The sequence below is a fragment of the Cryptotermes secundus genome, unplaced genomic scaffold (genome assembly GCF_002891405.2).
Source record: "Cryptotermes secundus unplaced genomic scaffold, Csec_1.0 scaffold971, whole genome shotgun sequence".
Taxonomy (NCBI): domain Eukaryota; kingdom Metazoa; phylum Arthropoda; class Insecta; order Blattodea; family Kalotermitidae; genus Cryptotermes; species Cryptotermes secundus.
The window spans coordinates 756290-782534 of record NW_019727793.1 but is presented as its reverse complement, the minus strand read 5'-3'; the positions used below and the strand labels follow the sequence as shown (position 1 = coordinate 782534).

The 26245-nt window shown below is 38.7% G+C and overlaps 1 protein-coding gene across 2 annotated transcripts; it reads right to left on the bottom strand.

The window, feature by feature from the left end:
* Positions 1-25254, bottom strand: LOC111865053 (protein downstream neighbor of son homolog). Of its 2 annotated transcripts, XM_033751662.1 has the most exons (11): positions 25172-25254; positions 24968-25050; positions 23348-23590; positions 19449-19635; positions 16349-16500; positions 13969-14224; positions 9894-10044; positions 7067-7338; positions 4717-4920; positions 1521-1734; positions 1-453 (listed from the first exon to the last, which is right to left on the bottom strand). In XM_033751662.1, the coding sequence occupies exons 3-11, from the start codon at positions 23560-23562 to the stop codon at positions 239-241; spliced, it is 1866 nt and encodes a 621-aa protein (XP_033607553.1). In that variant the 5' UTR covers positions 23563-23590; positions 24968-25050; positions 25172-25254; the 3' UTR covers positions 1-238. The 2 variants fall into 2 exon arrangements, with proteins under 2 accessions (XP_033607553.1, XP_023708546.1); XM_023852778.2 differs by lacking the exons at positions 24968-25050; positions 25172-25254 and adding an exon at positions 24787-24959.
* Between the last annotated feature and the right edge of the window lie 991 nt (positions 25255-26245).

Genomic DNA, 26245 nt, shown 5'->3' with positions numbered 1-26245 from the left:
CGCGATATACGCCCAATATGTGACACTACTGTGTGCCCCTTAAATCTGAGGATTCCAATTTAAAATATTTCACAGTATTTACTGCTTCGATGAACTTCATTTGCAATGTCTTGGGAATTCATCAAGTAAGACACATTTATGCTTTGTCCACTATCAGTTTCATCTCTGCAGAATGAAAGGTCTTCTAGTGAACACAGTCAGACAGACACTGGACTAAAATATGGTCCAATCCCAAGCTTTATGACCACGAATATGTTGAATCTAAATTTAATCTGAGGCTATCCAATGTACAAATTCTACTTGTGTCTGAACAACAAAACCTCTCCAGTACTGAAGGCTGGAGTCCACAGTCACTGAGGTTCTCCTTCCCAAAAACAGCAGGCACAAATGCTTTGCTGGGTGTCTGCACTGAAGTGCTGTAACTGCTGGACTTCTCAGGAGACTTCATACAATCTGTAATACAACAGTTAATAAAACCAACCTTGTAAATTTTCAGATTTTCATGGCAAACCATGTAGGATTTTATGGTGTTTCTTTCTGGAGTCTGACTCCCAACATGAAGAAACATATCATTAAGCACCACGCCATGATGATGTATGGGTGAGCACCGAAGCCAGTATGGGCAGTGTGGAGTATAGGAAAATCTCTTGCCACTGCCGGGAATCAAACCCCAACCATCCTGCCCACAGACCGTTGCTATACCAACTGAGCTAACCTAGATCCTCTTAGAGCACAGTCAGTCACCTATTACATGCTGCAGATTGCTGTTCAAAACTTTGTCAAGTATTGTGCTAAGAGATTCAATACAATAAAGACAAATTTATCCCAGTGTTTAATAAATCACATGGGGAAATGGATGAATAGCTCCATGCATTCTTTACTAGCACTTGATTGTAATGTGTGGTCAGCTTTCCACCCCATCCAGTTCACTCCCAGCTATCCACAGGTTGTGGCCTAGTGGGCCCCAGCGTCAGTCTGGACACGCTGACAAAAAGAAGAAATCCTTGCCTATGATGGCTATCAAACTCTAGCTAGTTACTATACTGAATGAGCTGTCCTGGCTCTGAGTAGCTACAGGAAATAACATTATAGAATGTTTCCATTCAAATCTGCTGCCCTACTCATACTCAGTCTATCCATGCCATGAAGATATATAGGTGAGTGGAGGTACAGCTCCACCATTTCGGACCTTCCACTATGTGGGAGTGGTCTGCTTCACAACCAGCTACTTTATCCCCAGGGAAAGAGTCCCCAGTAACCACTGGACAGAAGGCTGGGTGAGCCCCCGAGCTGGTCTGAATGCTGTGCAGTATAGAAACATTTCTTGCCCCTGCCAGGAATCGAACCCTGGCCATTCAGCTTAAGCCCTTACACTAAGATTAATTTGACATTTTGTTTTACAGCATTATTGCCATCAGAAGCCATGAAGGATTCCTCAAATCATATTCAACGGCTATTACAAGCAGCTGAACTGAGAATAAATTATGCAAATAAAAACGGCAGTTTATAATTAAACTTACCAACTGATTCATTTGTTTCTGGATTATCCACAGTCACATTAGTTACAAGTGAAAATGGCCGAGTAGACTCCAAATTAGCAAAGGTTGCGGAAAACTCATCTAATGACTCCTCCAGCAAGCTACACAGGTTTTGAAGAGCGTGAGGTAAGATTGGACCACGTAGTTCCATTGAATGAAAGTTCTCCATGTCAACTTTGACAACACTCTGCCGAACCTAAAAATGAACAATAACAGCTAATAAGAGTCCTTCTTGACAAGCTAACAGTCGCTCACGTAATCAAGAAATTTTCGACCTTTAATGGAACCCTATGATTTATTATTGTGTTCACAAAAGCCCCAGCTGATGATGATGAAGTAGCAATTCATTTATTAAAGTGCTTGATGATAGCCAAATGCCATGTAGGATTTGAGGGTGTCACAACAATGGTTATGAAGAGTCCTGTCTCTTGGGACAAAACTTTCAGCAGACAACACAGCATTATACATCAGAAGCAAGGACTCTTCAACGAACAACCAATTACAGGCCAACACATTAATGCAGCAGATGTGAACAGATTTACACAAAGAAGAGAGAATACATAAAGAATAAGAAAAGGGGTAGTGGCAGTAGGAAGAGGAAGAAGAAATCTATTGACAAATTCAAAATGTAATAAATGATATAGATCATGATAGACTTTTCTTTCAACAGACTAAGTACAGCAAAATAAAACTGTTTTCTGCATTACAAGCTGCCAGCAAAGGGGAAGCCACTTATGAATTCTGATTAGCTTTCATACTGTTAAATATAAGTAACCCTTGTTTAGGATAATAAAAAGTCCTGAACACGGAGAACACACGATAGTTTTATGGAGCATGAAGTATTTTTCTTCTTTGTATCAGTGGTAGAACTCATCTGATCGATAAAAGTAATTACTTTAATTCACACAGAGTTAGAACCAATGGTTAACTATTTAGGTAGCATAAAAATCTTCACTGGCCATGTAAAATTCTGTTAGTTTGGCAAGTACACAGTTTCCAAGCCAGACAGACTAGAGTTTGTTTCTGAATTTACATATAATTACACAGGTAAGTCAATAAGTAAATTACAAATGAATATAGAACTTAAACAAATGAGAGTACTGATTTGAAAAATGCTTTTATTTCTCAACATAATCTCCCTGTACACTGAGGCACTTGGCCTATTGTTTCACAAGCCCCTGAAGACCAGCAGCATAAAATTCTTTGAGCTGCTGTCAGAACCAGGCAGTGATGACTTCCCTTTCTACAGCTTCATTGTCCTGAATATGTTCAGCTGAAAGATGATGTTTAAGAGGGCTGAAACAATGGAAGTCACATGACAGGTTAGGTTTTCACAAAGTCAATGCACGATGGTGTCACACAGGCTGACCCCACAACACAAAATGCAAAGAATGGGTCTGGCATTAGAGCACCTCAATCACTACCACGATGAAGGACACGATATGCTAGCCCAAACTGTCACAGGTGATGAGTCTTGCTCCAAGCGACTTCCATTTGTTTGGCCCTCTTAAACCTCATCTTTCGGCTGAACATTTTCCCAATGATGAAGCTGTAGAAAGAGAAGTCACCACCTGGTTCCGACAGAATTTTATGCTGCTGGTTTTCAGGGACCTGTGAAATGATGGGACAAGTGCCTCAATGTACAGGGAGATTATGTTGAGAAATAAAAGCATTTTTCAAATCAGTACTCTTATTTGTTTAAGTTCTACATCCATTTGTAACTTACTTATTGACTTACCCTCATATAAGCTTACCTACCACTTATTCAATATATTGGCAACGGATTGTAATGTACAGATGTTGACATGCACCATTCAAGATCACTTGCAAGACAGCAACTTCTGCAACATTACTAGTTTCTTTTGCATATGACATCTGAATTATTAATGTCTACTAAAACCTTCAATGCTGCGCTGGTGCTGAGTTAATCGAGCAACTCACAGGATAGAACAGTGCTGCACTCAACTTTCTCATACCAAATTATAAAAGTACAGTTATTCATGTGCTTAATTATGCATCACATCATGAAGTAGTGCTGAAGCAGAGGTAAACATCCACGCATTCTTTATCTTGGCACTAGATGGTGATAAGTGGTCAGCTTAACACTTCAGTGATTTCATTCACAGGGAAAGAACCACTGGTAACAATTCAACAGAAAGACAGACAGACCCGAGAAGTGGTGCCAAAGAGAAAAATTCCTGTCCTGCCAGATATCGAATCCTGATCATCCAGCCTATCTGCTATAATGGCTGAGTGATCCTGTTCTCCTAACACACAGACCATGCCTATGGGCAATTTTTACTCATAATGAAGAAATACAGTGTTACTACAAATGATTCATTCCATTCCAAAACACTATATTGGTCACCCCGTTCTTTTCCATTTACACAGACAACCAGTATCCTTAAATTGCCGATTCAACTGCAGAATTATCTGTTTATATACTGGTTCTTTTCTGTGCTCTGCTCTGAATGCATGCTGCACTGCAATAACAGACGAACATCTCGCATATTACAACAGACAGAAACTCTTTTCCAGCTTCGTCGCCATTTTGTGAGGCACTGCACTCATGCTGCCAACTGGTGTATCACAATGCAAACTTGGTGAGTTTGCGGTTCTTTTCATGTATCAATCATATTTGTATGTGTGATACTTTGGAAAATATAGTGTTTTGAAAGGGAATGAATCATTTGTAGTAACCCTGTATATGTATGCCTGTTGAGCCCTAAGCATTTCATACATCATTCTTAAACTGCTAATTTTATTAAGAAGTTTCATATAAATTGTACAAAAATTGCAGTGTATATGTGTATGTCATCAGAATAAAACATATAACATTAACATTTGACTGATGACAGGACAAACTCGCTTCCTGAATAAAAAACAAATGACTTGCTAAGTTGTGTATGTGTTATACATATACTTTATCTTCCATTCAGATTTCAATTAAGACCATGGTTGGATAAACGTAATTTCCATGTGGAATCAACATAATTCACTTCACATTTTACATTCAAAACTACAAATGCTCAAGACTTGACAAACATGTATACAATAATAATGAATGAATGAAAAAATTACAGAAATTTATTGGAGCACTTTTTTCAGCCCTGTCAACATCAAAGAAAGTCTTGTTCCATATGACTGCCAGACTGAAAATTTCTGTTTTATGAAATACCTTCAGTGATTTTAGGGTGGCCCCATGGAAAGCAACAGGGGCAAGCAATGTGGGTGGAACCCCTGCCAGTGGCCCAGTAGTTGCAGTGGAAGACTTGCAATTCATCAAGAAATTAAACAGTGCTTGTGCCTCAACACCTTCAACATAAATTAGGGATTCTGGAGTTCGATCTACTTCCTTTTCTTTGTCTTGCTCAAGCTTTACCTTGAAGAAAAAAACACATCAAAACTTACACTTTACATCAACATTTATATCCCAGACACTTTTCTAACAAAAATCTATTTTACAAAACATTAATCATCTACAAGAATTAGAGTATTGCTTGCGACCATTCAGTCAGGAACCTTTTGTCTTATCATCTGCTGTCTAAAGATGTAAAAATTACAATAAAAAACTGTAAATAAAATGAAATAATAAATAATAAAACAATAACAGAACTGCTGTGTTCAGCTACGGCTGACTTGTCCGGACAAGTCAGCTGTAGCTGAACACAGCATCGAGCTAGACCACCGTATCCAGTTTCACAAAACCGCCATAATCACCAGTAAGAGCCGTTACCTAGATCGCATAATCATGGAGGCCGTTGAGATCGAGCTCCATCCAAACAACATGAACAAAGAAACAGGGTTCAATCTCAACAAGTCATGGAAGCCTCTCAGCTCTTCCCTCAAGAGAAATCCAACAAGCCACACCAGTTCTTCATGTCATTGACGTCAGTAGCCTGTCCCCTGTAATCATGTCATTGATGTCAGTAGCCTGTCCCCAACCAACTGGTTCTTCTTGTCTACCGCAACTTCCTAGTGCTATTGACCTCAGTTTCCTGGATTCACTGGCCGTTCCCCCCCGCCTCCCTTACCAAACTACACCATATATGGCCTTAATCGCTCTCCACTGCTCCTATTGGTCCAATTTCCCTAACCACCCCCCTGCCTACTTCGTATATAAGCAGCGCCTTTCACTTCCTATCACTACAGCTACTGCTCTCTGCATTCCAAGCCATTCAAGTGCTCTGAAGATGGAGGCGATACGTTCCTCCGAAACGTCGGCCAAAACGAAGAATACACGGCACCTAAACCCAGAAGACGACGTTCTTCATGTTCAGTGAAGTTCAGAGGATTGAAAAGTGAGTGATGGTGGCCTATTTCATGACACTTCCCAGCTTTTGCCTGAAGAGATTGCGAAAAACCATGAAAAACTTCAGTCAATGCAATTGGTGACCTCACCAAAACTGGTACATGTTCATGCAAGCCTGATTAAATTGAAAGTTAACGTTAAACATACACACATGTCACATGCAAATTTATAGTGTTAAACATGACCAGTATATGTCACTTTCCCCAGCCATGCGTAAAGATATGTACACTCACTCAATCACAGAGATTTAATAACCTAATTCCAATACTAGGAGACATGTCACTTATTTTTGAACATTTGATACACAGGGTAACTGAGGCATTACTGTACTAAAAACAATTTCATTATACAAGTTTGGAGGTCTTCATAACGTTGTTATTATTATTATTATTATTATTATTATTATTATTATTACTACTACTACAGGAGGGGTGGGTTTCCCCATGCACTGTGACTAATAGTCTATTGTACGTCCCCCTTTGATATTCTACCAGTCACCATACCCTATCAGTACTGGTGTGTGCTATGAGCCCCGTTCAGCCAACGAGGTCAGCCCTCGGTACCCGATGCTTCCCCCATCTACCAGAGGCATTGGAAACTACTTGGGCAGGAAACTTTTTGCCTAATTTTGCTCAGAGGTCTCCTAGAGACATGAGCATCTTTTGCGTGCCGTAAATGTACGGCACGCGACCCACGGCTTAAAGTCCCTCCCGGAGGACTTGTTCCCTGAATTTTTCCACCCTTAAAAATTTCACGACCTCCACCAGGTTTGAACCCGCATACCTTGAGTCATGAGGTGGGAACGTTATCCCTAGACTACGGAGGCCGCTTTTCATAACGGTAACTGTTCAGACTGTTGTCTATTGCGTTGTGACACCACCTAGCCTTGTAGGAGGATAGATATTTTGGATGAACATGTTGCCTCCATCTTAAGGATTGCAGTAAAGAACAAAAAGATGGTGACAAAATATTTCTCTGAAATACTGGAATCTACCCATAACACTAAATGGTGTCACAATTCGGAAAGCCACAATCTGAACTCCAATGTATGTGGAATACGTCACACTGAACTCCATGGTAGTTTTCCATAAGAATTTTATAGTAATTCAGCTGATAAAAGAAAACATTCTGCTATGAAACCAGTTTCATTTTAAACCTGAAACTGCAAAAACATTTTCCACATATTTATTAGAATGAGTATTGTAACACTTAGTACCTGTTTAGATTTAATTCTACGAATTTCTTCTGCTGCTACACCCCTGCTTTCCAGCCACTCATCCGGTGACTCATCATCATCATCATCATCATCATCATCTCCCTCCATTAGTCCATCTGCATGCTGTGACATGCTTGTTGAACTGTGCATCTGTGACTGATCATCAATCACAGAGTCCAGTGTTTCATAACCAGTATCACTCGCGCTCTCAGATGACAGACGCATTAAGGACGACTGCGTAGACTTTCTGAGTGGCATCATGTACACCACATCTATAAATACAACAAGTATTAAAATTTCTTGCCACTGGCTTGAAATTTTAGAGTTCCAAAGGATCAGTTTCTAATATGACTTGTAATATCAGTGCACATCAGCATATAAATTAAACATAGCAATTTAAAATTATGCACCAGTTATCACAAGTATTCCAAAATATTTCACACTGTCACTGTGTTATATTTTATTCATCAATAAATATACAAGTACATACAGTGTGTATACATGACAGGCAGGAGACAATAGAAACTGCATACTATCTGAGGATATATCATCATAAAAACATCTAGACCTTACACTGAAAAGCATTAAGCATTTTCGCGCTCCAAAAATTTACACAGTGCAACATGATGCTAAAAAATAACTCTAAGTTTCTCATCCTTCATGAAGAACAGTACAGAAAACATACAATATTTTTCTCATTAAATTTTTATCTATAATGACAACCAAAAACATATTAGTGTTGATAAAACTGAACTACATTCAAACGTTTACACTAAAATTAATTAGTCTCTTAATCACATATGAATTTGTCACCAAATATCATTTTCACCACAACAACAGTTCATAACCAGTTTTATCACTATTATCTTTGCTATCTCCACATAAAATTGTTGCCACTTTAGTGTTTGTATATACTGCTCACCAATTAATTCTAAAATTGGAGTTACCATGGACATACTGCCACTCCATGTCCAGTCTCAAGAAAAACATCAGAGAAGTAACACTGATGTTATATTTGTATAATCAATTATGTGTTAATTATAATAGAAAGTTTTGGAGCCATAAAATTGCAAAAGAAAAAAAGCAAGATATTCATTTCATACTTCAGAAATTGAAATCTGAAGTAGCAAAGATAAAAATATCAAAAAAGTTATTTTTATGGAATTACTAGGTATGAACAATAAAATTTAATAAGTAGGAGGTAAGTATATCCAGTCACAATTAATGAGTTTTGGACTATGTCCACTGTCTAGACAAAATCCAAAAACTCAGTAATCCCAAAGCTTTACACACCATCATCAATGGATCATCACAATCAATGAATACATTCATGGTTGGCATGTAATACAAGGGCTACTCACAAAAGTCATTTCCGTTTATTTTACGCAATTAATGTAGGAATGGGGGGCAGTTCGCACATGCGAGGTACCGTCACATGACTCATAGCCTTTGCAAACCATCACAAAACTGGTCATCTAGTGTTTGTTCTTGTCTCTAGAATGATTTCTGATGTGTCCTGCAATTGATAATCCCACCAGCTGCAAAACTGGTGGGGTTACCAACTTTTTCCATGATATAAACATGACTGCTGCGGAAATGCATTGTGAATTATGTGCGGCAGTTTACGGCCAAAATGTAATGAGTGAAGGAACTCTAAGGCAATGGTGTAGAATGTTCAAAGATGGATGACCAGTTGTCCACAATGAAGAGCGAAGTGGTCAGCCATCTGTAGTGAGTGATGACCTTGTTCAAAGCGTTGCCCCTAAAATTTGTGAAAGGCGGCACATCACAATTTCAGAACTTCCATGTGAATATACACAAATTTCACAAAATGTTCTATATGAGATTATCTTAGTTAGGCTAGGCTATCATAACTTTTGCACAAGATTGGTTCCAAAAACGCTCATGAACGCATATAAAATGCAGAGAATGGCTTCCTTCAGCTTTGACTTTTTTCAGAGTGATACCACGATGAATATCTCAATCACATCATACATGTAACAGGTGATGAAATCTGGGTTTCATTTGTGGATGTTGAAACCAGAGAGTAGTGGATGCAGAGACATTCACCAAACAAGCTGAAAATTTTTAAATAAACGTTGTCTGCCTGCCAGAAAGATGATGGCATCTGTTTTCTGGGACAGAAAAGGAGTGATGATGATGGAATTCATGCAACAATGGACCACAAGAACGTCAGAAGTGTACTGAAAAACACTAAAAAATTGCATAATGCTGGCAATTCAGAACAAAAGGTGTGGAATGCTGACACATGGTCTAGTGCTCATCCATGACAATGCACATCCATACACAGCTGCTGACACTCGAGCACTGCTGGAACATTTTGACTGGGAGTTGTGTGACCACCCTCATTACAACCTTGATCTTGCTCCAAATGACTACCACCTGTTTACCTGCTGAAGAACTGGTTGGCATCACAGTGCTTCAACAATACTGAGGAGCTGATGGAAGGTGTCAAAATGTGGCTGAGCTCACAGGGAGCAGATTTCTTTGGCACAGTCATATAAAAACTTATTCCCCAATATGACAAATGCTTCAATTCTGGCAGTAACTACACTGAGAAGTACCTTAAGCAAGTACATATTTTTTGTAGATAATAACATTTCTTTTTCTCTCATTGCTTGTTTTTTTTAAGAGCTCACCGGAGGTTACTTTAAAAATAGCCTTCATATTTCATGCTTAAGTAATGGTATGCTTTAGGTTGGCAGGAAAAGTTTTAAAAACATGTAATACTCTTTAATATCTGAATTATAATCAGAACAATATGTACACTTTAAGTACATATTTTTTCCAGTAACTGTAGAACTACCTTCTTCCTTTAGCATATGCCGAAATCCTCTTGTTGTTGGAGTGAGAAGAGCATGGATATCTGTGAAACCAAGAATACCTGCAGCTCGGAAGAGACATGTGAAACTGTTGGCACACACATAGAAATATGGGCACTGCTGAGCACGTGTCAACTGCAATATAAAATACAATATTCTTTACTCTTTTATGAATATACGGGGTGTTTCACGACTTTAGGGCATAACTGCAGGAGGTGATTTCCTAAGTCTTTGTGATCAAAAAAGTTCGTATAAACATGTGTCTGATTTTGGACGGTTACGGAGTTATGACCGTTTTTTCATTCCCGTACACCGCGTCTGTCATCTGGCGGGTCGCTATTTTTAGCCAGCTACAGACAGAGTGTTCTCATTATCCCGACACTTGAGAGCTACNGAGAGGCACCTAAGGCGGGGTGGGTTGGTATGTCCGCCCGGTTCACAACCGAGCAGCAGCCTGTGTTGCGGCCAGCGGTGGCATTTTCGAAAATCAGCTTTAAGCACCAATAAATTCAAATTAATGGTAATTTCACGAAGTTAACTTTACATTCATACTTTAAATGTATCATGTATTATGCTGGTTTATTATTTTGTTCCGTTTATTGTCAGTAATCATTACCTTCTATTCTGAGTTTAAAACCATCATAACTCCGTAACCGTCCAAAATCAGACACATGTTTATGTGACGTGTTGTGCTATGCAGGACCCCCCTCCCTCCCCAGCGGTGACGTAACACTTTCGGAGCGTTGCCGTTGCTACGGTAATAAGCCAGACAACACCTCGCCTCTCCCCGCGGTGACATGTTTAGTGTATAACACGACAAATAATTTAACATCGTATTGATATAGCGAATTTTATTTCACATTCACTCTTACAATCACACAAATTACAATCTGACAATTACTGCCATCGGCAGTATCACAAATACTACACTGCAAATGCTGGTTGACTGCCTGGCTGACTCGTAACTCGTAACTTGAGAACTTGAGAACTAACTGCTGGCTAACTCGGAACTAACTGTGAATAGCGTTCGCTGCTCCTTATTTAGCCCCATTCCGGACAACACAGAAAACAGCCACGTAGTAGGCACCCCTGTTGCCTGGTGCCGTGTTGCTAGCAACGCTGTCGGGAGTTGTTTACTGCTGTGTAGCATCGGCGGCATCCCGTGTTACGTCACCGGGGGGAGAGGCAGGATGTTGACTGGCTTATTACCGTAGCAACTTCGACACCCCGAAAGTGTTACATCACCGCTGGGGAGGGAGGGGTGTCCTGCATAGCGCAACACGTCACACTGCTCCCTCCTTACGGCTGTTCGTCCCGAATAGCCTAACGATGCACCCACGTTCCTTTTCCTTCCCGTTGCTTTACTTGCAGTGTCTCCTGTTATTTCGGCTACTCCTTGCAGCAACTATTCTTCGTCCGTTAAATGTTTATATGAACTTTTTTGATCACATAGACCTAGGAAATCACCTCATGCAGTTATGCCCTAAAGTCGTGAAACACCCTGTATTCATCCATTTAAATCATAATGAATGTGGGCCAAAAACAGTAATCATTCCATCTGACTCTTCAAATACAAAAGAGGAAGTACATAGTCAATACAAGTAGAGTTATAACAACATCCACTTCTGGCCCAGCCTAATGGTCTAATAGTCAGAACACTACCCTAGTATTCAAAATGTCTTGCATCTGATCAAAACTGTCATCACTAATTTTAGAATTCTCACTTCACTGTCTCTGTGCAACTTCATCTATATATTAAAATTCACACTTCAAAGGCTCTTTGTCTCTTTTTATTATTTATTAGCACTACATGTTTTGGCTAACTGGCCAACTTCAGGTATATGGGATTGTAGATGAAAACTGCTACTCTGTTTGTTATGCTATTGTATTTTGCAGTTTATAAGTAATGTACAATGTTTACAAAATATTTTATTTCAAGTTACTTTTTAGATTATCACGCTGTGGTTACTTCTGCTCTGCACACATGTTGTGGGTCTGGTGTATGTTTTCTGGTGTCTTGGTTTCCTTCCTTTGTGTTGTGAGTGCTGTGAGTGCTCTGGTTGTTTCTTACAGTGGTTCTGTTTTCATGTAGGGGGAATACAAGGAACACGCACAAGCAATTAGAAATAAAAAGAGAAATTCAAGATACTCGCCAGTCACAGCAGCCACACAATCTAAGATATGCACTGTCTTTGCTGGCTCAGAAGCTGGGATCATGGGTTTGAATCCCAATCAGGGCATGCATGTTTAGTGTGTGTGTTTTTGTTTTTGTGTTTGTGTGCAGGCAGAGGTCTTGCGACAAGTAGGTCACCCACTGGAGGTAGACCAAGGCCCATATTGGGGCTGCAGCACCAAAAGAAAAAAAAAATCAGGATACTCAAGTGACGCACTAAAATGGGACATGTATATATGGAACCATAACAGATGCAATGAACATTATAGTAACACATAAAAAAGGAAGTTTATTAGAAAAATACAATATATATAAAACCAATAAAAATAACTTAAACATGAATGACATAATCATTGATGCACATGACCTAATACAGTAAAACTTGGTTATAGCAACATCGGTTTCTGCGACACCTTGTCTATTGCGTCAAATATTCAATGGTACGAACTAATTCCTCATAAAGCAACTGTTTTTATACCTTGCTTAGTACGACATGCACAAATGCATCAACCTTGTATGTAACGTCATTTTCATTCCTGAATTTCTCTGATATCGTGGGAAAGTTCGATGTGTCTGCCCACCCTCACTTTCTCTACTTGCTGATGTGACTGTCCTGGAAGAATACGACCGCGGGCTGCAAGAGGAGCGTGGGTTTTATGCGAAAACAAGGGTGTGGGGTGGGACTGCGTGAATAGTGCAAGAGGACGCGGCAGGTTGTTAACTGCATTCCTTTCCTAGAATCTCGTCTAACAGGACCTCACATTGTCTACTTACCCTATAGTGTTCCTGCCTAAACCCAGAGAAGTGCAGTAGCGAAAACATGGCAATGAAAAGGAAAGTTTTAAGCATTGAAGAGAAAGTTAAAGTGATTCGTGAAATATTGTGTGTATTGTCAGTGAAAAGCGCTGTAATATGTCTTTGATATTACACATTTGGGCAGTTCCACGTTAATGTTACGTTAGTCTGTACTTAACTACGTATTTCACTAAAAAATGCAACATTTTAACTCGGTTTTTGGTAGATTTTTACGTGACTAACATAAGGCTACTGTGGAAGTGCCCATTTCGGTTACAACGACATTCGTTTATAACGACACTATTTTTAGGTCCCTTTGATGACGTTATAACCAAGTTCTACTGTATTCAAAAAACTGCAGGAAATAAATATCAGTTAGCAGTACATACACCCTACCTCCCCCCTTAAAAATAGAACCACTACATGAAACAATTGGAACAGCTACACAGAGAGTAAAGAAAAGAAACCAATACACCACAAAAACATACACCAGACCCACAACATATGTGCAAAACAAAAGTAACCACAGCATGATAATTTAAAAATAACTTAAATAATTTTTAAGCATTTTACATTACTTTTTTACTGACAGCAATGGGAGCACTGAAGCAGATGAGAAACAAACTGGCACATGTGTTCAGGAAACATCATGTGTTTCTATACATTTACCAAACAATTCCACTATTGTTAAGTGCTCTAGTTAATCAGATCTCACTAACTTAATTCATGCCATTTATTCTGGTAAGTCATATGTCTCTACAAGCAGCAGAAGGGGAGAGAGCCATGGAAACCGAAGTTCTGACAACAGAGGATAACACCACAACCATGTTACACTCCAGCATGCTAGTACTGGATTTATGACACTACAGTGAAACTCCATTTTAAGGCTGCTTCCAGGAAACAGAAAATCTTAAACGAAACTAATTTAATTGTGAAATTGCTGGGTTTGGAACAATTACATTTAACATTAAATAAATGAAAAGCTCAAATCAAGGAGAACTGAATGAGGTGTCCACTGTAAAGGTAAAGACAAACCTAAACATACTGGTGTTGCATTGTTTTAAACAAATAAACAAACAAAATTTTCTTACTTGAAACAGAGAACGGAAGCTCTCTCCCCACTCTCGATGCAAAGCATCTCTAAGGTTCTGCGAAGAGGATATCATACTGCTGGTTGTAGAACTCAAACGGGTTGCTGAACGAGGAAACAGTTCTAACCAAGGTAGCGCAGGATGTTGCCACACAAGACAGCATTGGTGGAAACGAGCATTAGGACTTGTGTCAAGAGAGCGAGATGTATAAGGGTCCTTGCTTGCATCCAGCCCTGTATCCAAACAACGCACAAAACTGGAACAAGAATAAACAGTTGCAAAAGAAAAAAAAACTTATAAAACAACATTTTATAAACAATAACAAATCCATGTGTTCTGATCAGTAATGCCATGAATGGCAGTACTATTACACATTTTATTTTAATTTTTACATAAAATATATTGCATTGTTTTTCACATAACTTCAATGCTTCATGCAGTCTTTAAAGTCTGAGCTGCTAACTAGATCCAGCTTCTACAGAGGTAACTAACAGTGTGAACTGCAAGCACTTATCAGCCAGATGCAGAACATGGAGTCTCACAGAGATGAGCTAACATGCCTTAGTTCCCACCTACACGTCCCATTTTCCCGGGGCACGCAATAGCATAGTTTGTTGAGGCACTATGCTACAAGCCGGGAGGCCACAGGTTCAATTCCCGATCAGGTCACTTGATTTTTCAATTGATCGGATCCTTCCAGCCACGCTATGCCCTGGGGTTGTTTCAGCCTCTAACAGAAATCAATACCAGGAATCTTCCTGGGGATAAAGGGCTACCAACGCGTAAAACTGACCTCATCACCATCTGTGAGCCAAAGGTTTGGAAATGTGGGAGCCTCGACATCTCACAACCCTATGGGCCTCCACAACCTGTTACAAGGATAGCTTTACCTTTTTCTTTTACATCACATTTTTCAGTGCATGAGAACTGATTCGGATGAAATTTTCCCCAAGTGTCTGTAATGCGATAACTATTTTGAAGCTGCATATATGACTGGTATTTTAATTATTCCCTCACCAGGAGTGAGGGGGCAAGGGTGAGAAATTTATGCTCTATTTCTTTACTGCATTTGACGTGTAATGTTTCCAGGTCAGAATTATGTTACAGTGATGCATGTCAATCATTTGTTCTATTCTGATGAAGTTCTTCATTACAAATGTGTTCATCCAGGCCAAACTACCACTCGACTCTGTTACACAAATGTATTATTTCACAGCAATAGATGAAGACCACTTTTTACCAGAGACAGACCTGTGCATTACACATTCAATCACCCAAGACAAAATATTAATTAGCACTGTTACACATATGTGCTATGGCATTTATGTGAAAACATCAAAAATGTTCAGAGAGACGACAAAGAGGATACTGCTTGATTCAGTATGACAATGCACCTGTTCATACTGCCCAGTCTGATCAACAGTTCATTGCAAAAATTAATGGCTGCATGTCTCCTCCTTTTTACTGTGTGGATATCAATCCCTGCTGTACAAAGATGGAACTGAAGCTGGAGCGAAGGAAAGAGATTTCATGGTGTTCTTGAAGAATCAGCAAACTTTTCAGCAGGTACTTAACGGTATTACAAAAGAAGAGCCTCAGGTCTACCTCCAACAACAGCACAATCACTGGGCTCGGTGTTATTAACATATAAAGGGACAACTTTAATTTTGTTACTTAAACAAACCTTTACTTATAAACATATTCTCATAATATTTGGGTACCACCTCATATTTGCACATACTGAGGACAATCCATGCTGTGGTGCTAATCACCACAAACATGGTTGAAAATATTATAATTCATTATGGTGTGTCAGACTTCTAGCTTGATGGAACACATGGGACTGCATTTATTAGGACAGAATGAAGTTCGAAGAGATTCCGTACAACATCTTGTGAATAAATATTAGACATATGAACAACATATTATGTCAAATCATGCCAACCAAATTTAAACAAAAATAACTCGCACAGTTCACGTTCTTAACACGACTCTGAAACTGCAGAACTAGCTTACATTTTCAAACTACAAACAGGTACATTTTTCACTGTACATAATTAATTAAGCACCACACCATGAAGATATATGGGAGTGTGGAGGTATAGCTCCACCATTCTTAACCTTGGCACTAGATAGACATCAGTAGTCAGCTGCCACTTCACTCCAAACAAGGTACCCCTGGAACCTCCTGGATAAGAGAATGAGTGGGCCCTAGAGCTGGTCTGGATGCTGTGGAGAAGAGAAAAATCTCTTCCATCTGTCAGGAATTGAACCCCAGCTCCTTGGCCAATAAAGCCAAATTCCATCATTGTATCAACTGAGCCATCCTGGCTCTGCAATTTCTAATCATAATAAAGCCAAATACATATTTTTCACAAACCCTGTAATTCCTGAAGCTTCTTCACATGTACGCAGCTTCTGGCTCCAAGCAAATGGTTTTGGGGACATAAAACGCACCTTTGTTTTCAGCGACCAGTCTATTGGGATGTATGTTTCACCCTTTGGACTCTTCTCATTCACAGTGTTACTAACCTAAAAGAAATGAGGGAATTAAAAAATAAAATAAAATGTCATAAGGTACAAATGAGGCATAGAAAATAATCAAAATGAAAACTGAAGGGACTCCATGAAGTATAAATATGCGTAGGTGAAACCACGATTTCCATTCTAAATCAGGTGGCATTCAGCCATTTTATGTTATATAGAAAGTGCTTAAACTGATGCTGGAAGCAGCGTCATCAGCAGCGACTTGAAGCACAGAGCAAATGATGCTTGAGATGGTTCAAGTTCGTATAGCAACAGGCGTGACCAGAGTGGTTTGAACGGCTGCTGTACTGCGATGTGGAAAGCAAATGGAAAAACTACCACATTATCACTTTTCCTGGATAGTCTCTTTCCAAAGAAGTTATTGAAGGAAAGATAGATGGGCAGATAGAAGTGACCAGAAGACAAGGAAGAAGACATATGAAGATGCTGGATGACCTTGGGGACAGAAGAGGATATTCTCATTTGAAGGAGGAAGCTCTAGATCGCATTAAGTGGAGGAACTTTTTGGAAGAGACTGTGGACCTGTCGTCTTGACAGATAAAAAAAATTGCTTAAGATAGGAGGAGCACATAATGCACACAGTGAATTATGACAAATGCATATAAACTACCAGTCAGAAAACCCAAAGGAAAGAGACCATATGAAATGCTTAGGCATAGGTTGGATATTATTAAAATTAATTATAAAGAAATTGCAAAAGAAGACATGGACTGAATTAATCTGGTTCAGGGTACAAAATAGCAGCAGCCTCTCATAAACATGTTAAAGAATTAGAGAGTTTTAAAACATGCAGAAAACTTCTTATTAGTTTAGCAACTACAAAATTTATATGGACTTCTTTTCATGCACTCAATTAGTACATTATTCACTCATCAGTAATCTGTCAGACGACAGGTCCACAGTCTCTTCCAAAACAATTCCTCCACTTAATGCGATCTAGAGCTTTCTCCTTCAAATGAGAATATCCTCGTCTGTCCCCAAGGTCATCCAGCATTTTCTTACGTCTTCTTCCTCGTCATCTGGTCACTTCTATCCGCCCCTCTATCTTTCCTTCAATAACTTCTTTTAATAACTTCTTTTAGAAGGCAGTTACTGCGTTAGATAGTACATTATAAGGTGTGTCAATCCTTACCCAAACTTCTTTAACTCTGTCAGTCTGACATCAAAATAACTAACATTACATTAAAAAATGTCACAAATACATGAAGTGATGTACAGCATGACAGCACATGAGAAGAGAAAGGGGATCATATTTAAGATCTGTTGTCATGGATTTGAATTAATGGGGGGGGGGAACTATTTTCATGCTTGAATAATGACTCAAGAACAAAATCACGCCATTTAACAGCCTTATGCTTCTTCATACATAACCAGCAAATATTATTCTTTATTCCTGGCTTCTTTAAAAAAAATTCTTCAAAAGCTCAGACTGTGTAGTATCATATGTGAAGGAAGCAGTCAAAGCCTCAATTAGGATGCCATCCTGGCATTTACCTAGAATGGCCATGAAATTTCAGGCAGGACAACTGTTTCCTTACATAGATCTGAACATGGGATATCCTAAAACTAACTACTCAACTGTAACATTTAATCACTAGCAAATACTGAAGGAAGTTTCCAATTTTAAGTATTATTCAGTCATTAGTTAGATCCATAATGTGGTTTCTGCTGGTATGGTATGGTTTAGTTTGGTTGAGTTAGGTACAATTAGCTTATTTACACAGGTATGACAGAATGGCTGAAAGCCAGAGTAGTGATGTCAGAGAAGTGCCAGAGAGATATTCACAGCAAGGTAAAGATATCCCTGTAACAGGCCATGGAAGGCCATAGGGTTGTGAGACATTGAGGATCCCACATTATCTACACAATCGTCTCACAGATGGCAGTAAAGTTGTCAGCCTTACGCGCCAGCCACCCTTTACCCCCCAGGAAGATTCCTGGGACTCATTTCTGTTAGAGGCTGAGTCGGCCTCAGGTCCATAGTGCAGCTGCAAGGATCACGTCAATTTAAAAAAATACACCTCATCGGGACTTGAACCCGCAACCTTCCGGCTTATAGCATGGTGCTTCAACCATGCTACCACGTTGCCTCAACCATGCTACCACGTGCACCTATCCACTGCAAGGCAAGCTCAGTAAACACACCCCCGGAGCAATAAATACAAAAAAAGAGAGGAACTGTTGGAAACAATGTTCTCTATTGGGTCCGAGCATAAGTTATACAGGGAGGATAAACAGGAGTCATGCAACTACTTTCTAACCATAACTGCATAACTCTCTGAGTCATGAGACATAAATGTATGGTCATGAATCTCATGGGATCCAAAGAAAAGAATGACTGTGCTGATAAAGGAGAGCAGCAAATTACTGCTATAATTACTGTCATAATTATGCACAGTTACGAGTAGTAAGCAACCAATAAATTCAATAATCAATCCAAACCCTGCGTCCAGCCACTACCATGTGACAATATTCTAAATCATTCAATTATGTACAGGTGTTGATAACAGTAAACAATTGTATACCTGTGTTATGGTTCATAATAAGCATGTGACTGAATATCTTTTATTTACATTTTGAGAACTGTTATTTTTGCTTCTTCTTGTTCAATAAGAAGTCACAAATAAGGCTCACTGCACCTCCTGAGCGAAGATATAAATTTTACTAATTCATACAGTAAAATCTGTTAGTAAAAGCAAAACTGGGAGCAGGTTAATTTATAGCTTTATCACATGCAGTAATGTACTTTAATACTGATACATTCCACTCTAGAGAAAAAGAAGAAAAGAACTACGAATACTCACACTGAAACTACCACCATATTGCAAATTTAGATGTACATATGTTCTGATCTGTCTTCTGAATTTATATTTAATCTAAGTATACGTCATCTAATATTAATCTTATTGAATCTATGTATATTTTACAATTACCTCATTATAGTTTCTGGAAAGTTGACTTAGAACACTTGCAAATGAAGTCTGTAAATGTTCAATGTTCGACTGTGACTTGGTGCTTGGACTGAGCAATTGAAACAGTGTATTATCAGAAGACAAGTCTAGGTTGCTGGATCTGATAGCTTGCATGTCTTCATTTCTCACTCTTTTGCCTTGCTGGCAGCTAAAAAAGTTAATTACATGTTATTTTATAAATCTGTGATCCTCTGACTTAAAATCACTTGCAAAACTAATATAAAATTGTAAGAAAAACATGTGAAAACATGTACTCCAGCAGCAAACATATTCTTGGTTTTCTTGTTCATTTGCTTCAGATATAAATAATATTAATTTTTAAGCATCCTGTTCCATTAATGTACCTTTTGTACACACATATTTCCATCTTAAATGCAACTTATTATCTGGTCACCCTTCTTCCTCACTACATGTCAAACTTATATAATGCATATTAATGTGATATTTCCTAATTAGAATGAATTAAGCTTGGAATTAAAATTAATTAACATTTTAAAGCTATTTCCATTGTGGTTATCATACACTCATTCATTCATTTTTTTATTGCTAGTAGGGTGGGACTAAGTCCCTTGTACTGCGGCCACTTCTGGCCTATTGTACCAGCCCCTGATGATAGGTGAGGGTGATTGTGGAGCAATTGGTGGAATGAAGATTGGCAGGGGAAACCGAAGTACTCAGAGAAAACCTGCCCCAGTGCCACTTTGTTCACCACAAATCCCACTTGACCAGACCTGGGATCGAACCCGGGGTGCCGCAGTGGGAAGCCAGCAACTAACCACTTGAGCTATGGTGTGGCCCTTCATTCATTTAAATGATATTTGCTTGAGAGCATTTCTCGTTGTTGGATTGAGTCATACTGCAATCCACTTGAGGTGTGGGTATCAAGCACATTATCTGTGCAGTTCATAAGGATGTCTCTGTAGTGTCTGTAGTGTTATCAGTGTTGTTCCCTTTGCCGCGAGGGTGTTACGCATGTATGCCCCTTTGCCTGTAGGTTCTTCACACTGCCTGTGTAATTGGGTTGTTAATTGGTCTGTGTATGTACACAGTATCCCAATCTATATAAACACAAACCCCACTTAACAACATAACTAGTCTAACAGCAAGGAAAAATCTACAAGCCAATGATGCATACATGACAACACTGATAATAACACTACAGAGACTTCCTTATGAACTCTACAAATAATGTGCATCATACCCACACCACAAATGGAATGCAGTGTGACTAAATCCAACGATAAATACTCTCAAATATCTTTTAAATGAATGGATGACAACCACAATGGAAATAGCATGAAGTTGTTAATAATTTTAATTAGGAAATATCACATTTGCACATGATAAATAACTTCAACATGCAGTGAAACAATTTTAGCAAGACAGACAACACCTGATGATGGCCGTATATTGCTGAAACACACAGTGAGGAAGAAGGGTGGCTAGAGAATATGTTGCATTTAAAATGGATATATGTGTGTGTACATCAGACATAAAGATACTTCTTCCATTTTGTTTGTTTTATCTACTCCATGTTGAATTGTAGGGGCACAAATGGGCAATAAACTGCTAACACATATTTCCACATTGCACTGTGCACAGCTGTAATGCACGGTACATTAAAGATATAAAATATAGTAAAATTACAGTATAAGGTGTCATTTAGTACTTATTTTAACTTAACAGGTGATGTAACATGTTTCATTATTCAAATGTATCCTCAGGAATATCCATTAAATACAACAGTAAAACTTGATCTAGGTTATTTGCAAGATTGTTCACAACATTTAAAAAATTCATTGTAAAATGAGTGAACAAGTGGCATAGCACCAAGTTTCTTTTATACAATTATAAGATCCTATTCTTCCGGAAATCACAGAGAGAATTAATCAGATGACAGCATGGAACGACAGGTGTTCATGTCATTATGGACAGCTGGGTTTCTGCCTTTAAAATTTAAAACAGATATAAGAAAACAGAGAAAGGAGCACAAATTTATAAAAAGGTTTTTTAAAAAAGGAAAGAAGTCAATGCAGAGAATATGCAATTATTAAGTTGCATACAATGAGACCTCTGTTATGTAGGTACATGAAGCTGACTCTGGCCTGCTTGGAGTTGACACTCTTTGAGCCAGTGGGTGTGTGAAAGATATCCTTTCAAGTATGGATTGGTATTTATATTTCTAGGTTCATCCATTTGTATTATGGAGAAGGTCAAACAGGCAGTTCCTATCTTCACATTCCTGCTCTTAAATCAATTTGTCATATGTAACGTAAAGGTAAGTTGGTCCTATCCTTAAATAATTTAGCAACATGCCATGAAGACATATGGACAAGTGTAGGTATAGCTCCACCTTTCTTGTGATTGGCAAGAGATAGAGGTGAGTGGTCAGCTTCACACCCCAGCACCCACACTGGACAGGAGGCTGGGTGGGGGGCCAAAGTCATTGCAGAAGCTGCGTCTGCCAGAAACTGAACCCCAGCTGTCCAGAAGGTAGACATGTATATTTGCTTTCACGTTCATGACCCATCCCTTGTCACAATATGTTCCATGGACCTGTAGGAATGTCTGTTTTTGAGAATATGTAAAGCAAATTTTGAATCATCCCTGTTTAATCTAATACTGTGAATATGATCTTTATATCTCACCCTCAACTGTCTTCCAGTTTGGCTTACGGAGGCTTTCCGGCAGTCAAAGCATATTACTGTGTAAATACAAGCACTGCAGTATGCTGTTGTCACTGCTGCTTTTGTCATATGAAAATCTTTTACTGTGTTTCTAGTCCAGCGAAACGCTATATGAAGAAGCATTCCAGGCAGGCTGAGTCTGAGCTCAAAGCCATTTCTAGCCTGCCTCCCACAATGGTCCCATGAGGTAATAAGAGGAGCCAGAAGATGGATGGTGAAGGGGAAGGGGTAGGTAGCCAAGAAGAGGTACATGATGATGCAAGATAAGTCAGGTGGCCAACTGCAAACACATGTAAATATCCTGCAAAGAATTACAGATAAAAGGATGAAGTGTTTAATACATCCATCTCTGACCAGGACCCACATTGTAGTCATTTATGTGAAAAGATGCTCAGTACTGAGGGAGCTGGCTCTACTCCCATTTTCAGGTGACTGGTTAGACTGTGTTATAGCTCACAGGATTCCCGTCATGGCAGCCTGGGTTCCAAGTCAAGTCATACAGGATTTGTGATGGACAAAGTGTCACTGGGGCAGGTTTTTGCCAAGTACTTTGGCTTCCCTCATCAATTCTTATTCCACCAATTGCTCCATGGACATCATCATCATCATCATCATCATCATTTCCCTGTGATTTTTTAATAAGTGTAGCAATGGCTGGAACTGAACAGAACACCTTACAAATACTAGGCTATCAGCATAACCATCCAACCAGTTGAGCAGCTCAGGGAGGGTTCCTATTACAGCACTACTCGTTACTCATGGCTTTACCTCCATGCCTCATAAGCAGTTCTGTAGTTCTGATGATTACAGACTCCTTCTGTGTCCTACTGATACCTGTTTCCTCTTTGCAAATTTCTGCTTTATCCCGCTATATTCGATGGTCCTCATTCAAGGAGTACTCCACTGTGTTGGACCTTGACATCTCTCCCACTTTTCTGCAGGATTTATGTTTGGTGATTTAAATCTAAAGTGGTCTCCATGAATGTCATAAATTTCCTTCATCTCCACAGAATGCCAACTCCCAAAACACTGTATATATCAAATATACGTCACACAATGGACAATGCCTGATATAATACTGGTATAATGTAACAAGTGATGTCACAAATATCATACATATCTCTACAGTCAGCTGCTTCAGCAAGGAAGAAAAGTTAATTACAATAAGTTTACCTGAAAGGGTTTTTCCTTTTCTGAGGTATTGCTTCACTTCCAATATTAAAATACCTTTCCCCGTCCACCTGTGGTAAATCAGTCTTGTTCATTCGAGCCTGTAATGCTCTCTTCTTCTGTTTTAATCGGTGAAGTTTCATCACTTCATCTGGACGTTTCCAGGCTGGAGATATTGCACTGTTCATACAAAATTCTGCCTCTGTTTGTTGAGCCATTGTGTAGGAAGCTCTGTGTTTGATGGCTCTATCAAACATACAATAAAAAATACACAATAATACAAACCATACACAACAATTCAGAATTTAGTATTACACGTCAAACTTAAGCAAAAAAAGATAATCCATCAGCAATAACAGAAAAAATAAATTCTGTTGTCATAGTTGATTTAACTGCTGTCATAATAACTGCTGTGGCTGTCAGAGCCTAATGAATGTGAGAATAAGCATGAATGCTGACTCTGGAGAATGTAACGGATCATCTAGACTTGAAAGGATTCTGACACTGGTGTATACTGTACTCCTTTTTGCTTGTTTTGGACTTCATCCATCGTCTGGTATGTAAAAGACAAAAGACCACGATGTTTCGGAGACTCGATCAGTCTCCGTCTTCAGGTGGGTGGGGAAGGATAAACCTATTCAGTTGAGCCTGTTAGAGCTAGTCTCAATCACTGGACCAGTGACTGAGACCAGTTTACTTACAGTTTATTTCCTTTTATCAGGTAGAGGAATATGTTAAATAGTAGCTTTCAAATTTTAAGGTTCTTGCTATGAAATGACTGATTGTATACACTGAATTTTTATTATATATTCTAATTTTTAAATCCTGATGAAATGTATTATATTTGGGCTGTTAAATTAAGTAGTTATGTGATGGACATAATTGAATCAAACATCTATATTATGAATATGTCTTTTGTATTAATTTATGATCGTGACAATGATAATCATATATCTACATAAATTTGATTATATTTGAATATTTTATGTACAAATTTTGTACTGTGACTGTATTGCATGTTGATGGGTCCATTGTTTTTATGTATGTGCTTATGTATTTTGACATGTTCTATATACTATGGCATGCTTGACCTGAAAGGATCTATGGTATTTAAAATAAAGTGAATAAAATTTGGTAAATAATTTACTAAATGTCTCTTTTGTGTTATGAAATGCTATGCAATTTAATCCTTTTTAAAAATTGATTATCATGGTACTGTACGAACAGATCGAATGATTATCTGATACTATTAGGGAAAATTATGTAACCATATATCAACAGTCTTTAACAACAACAACAACAACAACAATAATAATAATAATAATAATAATAATAATAATAATAATAATGAAGAAGAAGAAGAAGAAGAATACCCTTAATGTTTTATAAAACACAATTCCTGCTAACGCAAAGACACAAAAACTCATACAAATGCCACTTACGTCGGAACGACACGGTTTATCTTGATCAAACCCGTTTACCGAACTGAAGTAGCATTGGACCTAATCAATGGTGGTCTGGTGTACATAAGCACACACCAAATTCAATCGTACTAATTTCTTGACGTAAACTATCGCAATTATTTTAAAGTATTACTCATATGAAGTAAACTGGGAGCCCTACCTTTAAACTGAACGTCAGTTTGAAATTCCTACGTATCACGCAAACGCCTGGGTCTTCGTTGGCCTGGATAGCTTGGAAGGAACCTCTTGTTGCCAACATTGATAACACATAAATCACATCGAATATTAGTAAATTACTTTACACTACCGCATTCATATTACAAAATATTCTCTACTTAGCAAGTACGAGTCGTCCTATTCTTACCTCCTGTTTCCATTCCAACAAAACTGTAAAATAATGCTAAAACTTCGTCAATAAAACTACATCATTCTCGCCGTCATGAACAGCCCTGTGAAACTCCCAAGTTATTGGTGGGCAACACGAAGCAATGCTGCTTCCATCTCTACGCACCTTACATCAACTAAACTCAAAATGGCCGACAGGGCCGAGAGCACAATCGGTAAGAAGGCATGCTAACATAGCAACTATTTTGAATGATTCCTCTCCACCCCGGCTTTTTTTGGCTAGAATAGCAATAAATACTTTTACAACAAAATCTCTTGTACTACAGAGGATTCCCCCCCAACCTAGTTCTATTTTTGAACTGTGTTCAATACCACTAGTCAAGGAGGATGAGGTTGGCAGGGCATTTAGAACGAATGGGGGAGGCGAGGAATGCATATAGGATATTGGTGGGATAGCCTGAAGGAGAGAGACTACTGGGAAAACCAAGGTGTAGGTGGGTGGACAATATTAAAATAAATCCTAGAGGGATAGGATGGTATAGTATGGATTGGATTAATCTGGCTTAAGATAGGTATCAGTGGAGGGCTCTTGTGAACACAGTAATGAACCTTCGGGTTCCATAAAAGGCTGGAAAATTCTTGAGTAGCTGCACAATTGGCGGGTTCTCAAGAAGGGCTCAGCTCCATAAGTAAGTTCAATATCATTTCACCCATATCCTTTGGGTTGGATTTGAGTGAAGTGCTATTAAACTTGGGCCCTCCACCCTTTTCAAAAAAAAAAATAACAACGGAATAAGAGCCTCTGCAGCTCTGGAGTACAAGAGATTAGGTTGCAAATTATTTATCTGGAGAAAGTTTCTCACCAGTGCCTGGAAAGTCGTAACCATTCTTTCACATGAAACACCTCTTTAACCATAGGCACTGAACATTGTGAACTATAACATACATGGAATACTTGTATTTAGGAAAGCTGAAGGTGGGGAAACTAGAAAGAAAATTCTGTTTCCATCAGAGATACATATATTAAACCCCATAATTTCCTCATAACTTAAACTTGAAAGCCATACAGAACACAGTTTTTCTGTTACATTTA

Bases quoted from the DNA above. Each gene is read 5' to 3' on its own strand.
- LOC111865053 (XM_033751662.1), bottom strand. From the start codon at position 23,562: ATGGCTCAACAAACAGAGGCAGAATTTTGTATGAACAGTGCAATATCT. The intron at 19,636-23,347 runs GTAAACTTATTG...TAACTTTTTTAG, and splicing joins AAAAGGAAAAACCCTTTCAG to CTGCCAGCAAGGCAAAAGAG. The intron at 4,921-7,066 runs GTACTAAGTGTT...TTTTTCTTCAAG, and splicing joins GTAGAATTAAATCTAAACAG to GTAAAGCTTGAGCAAGACAA.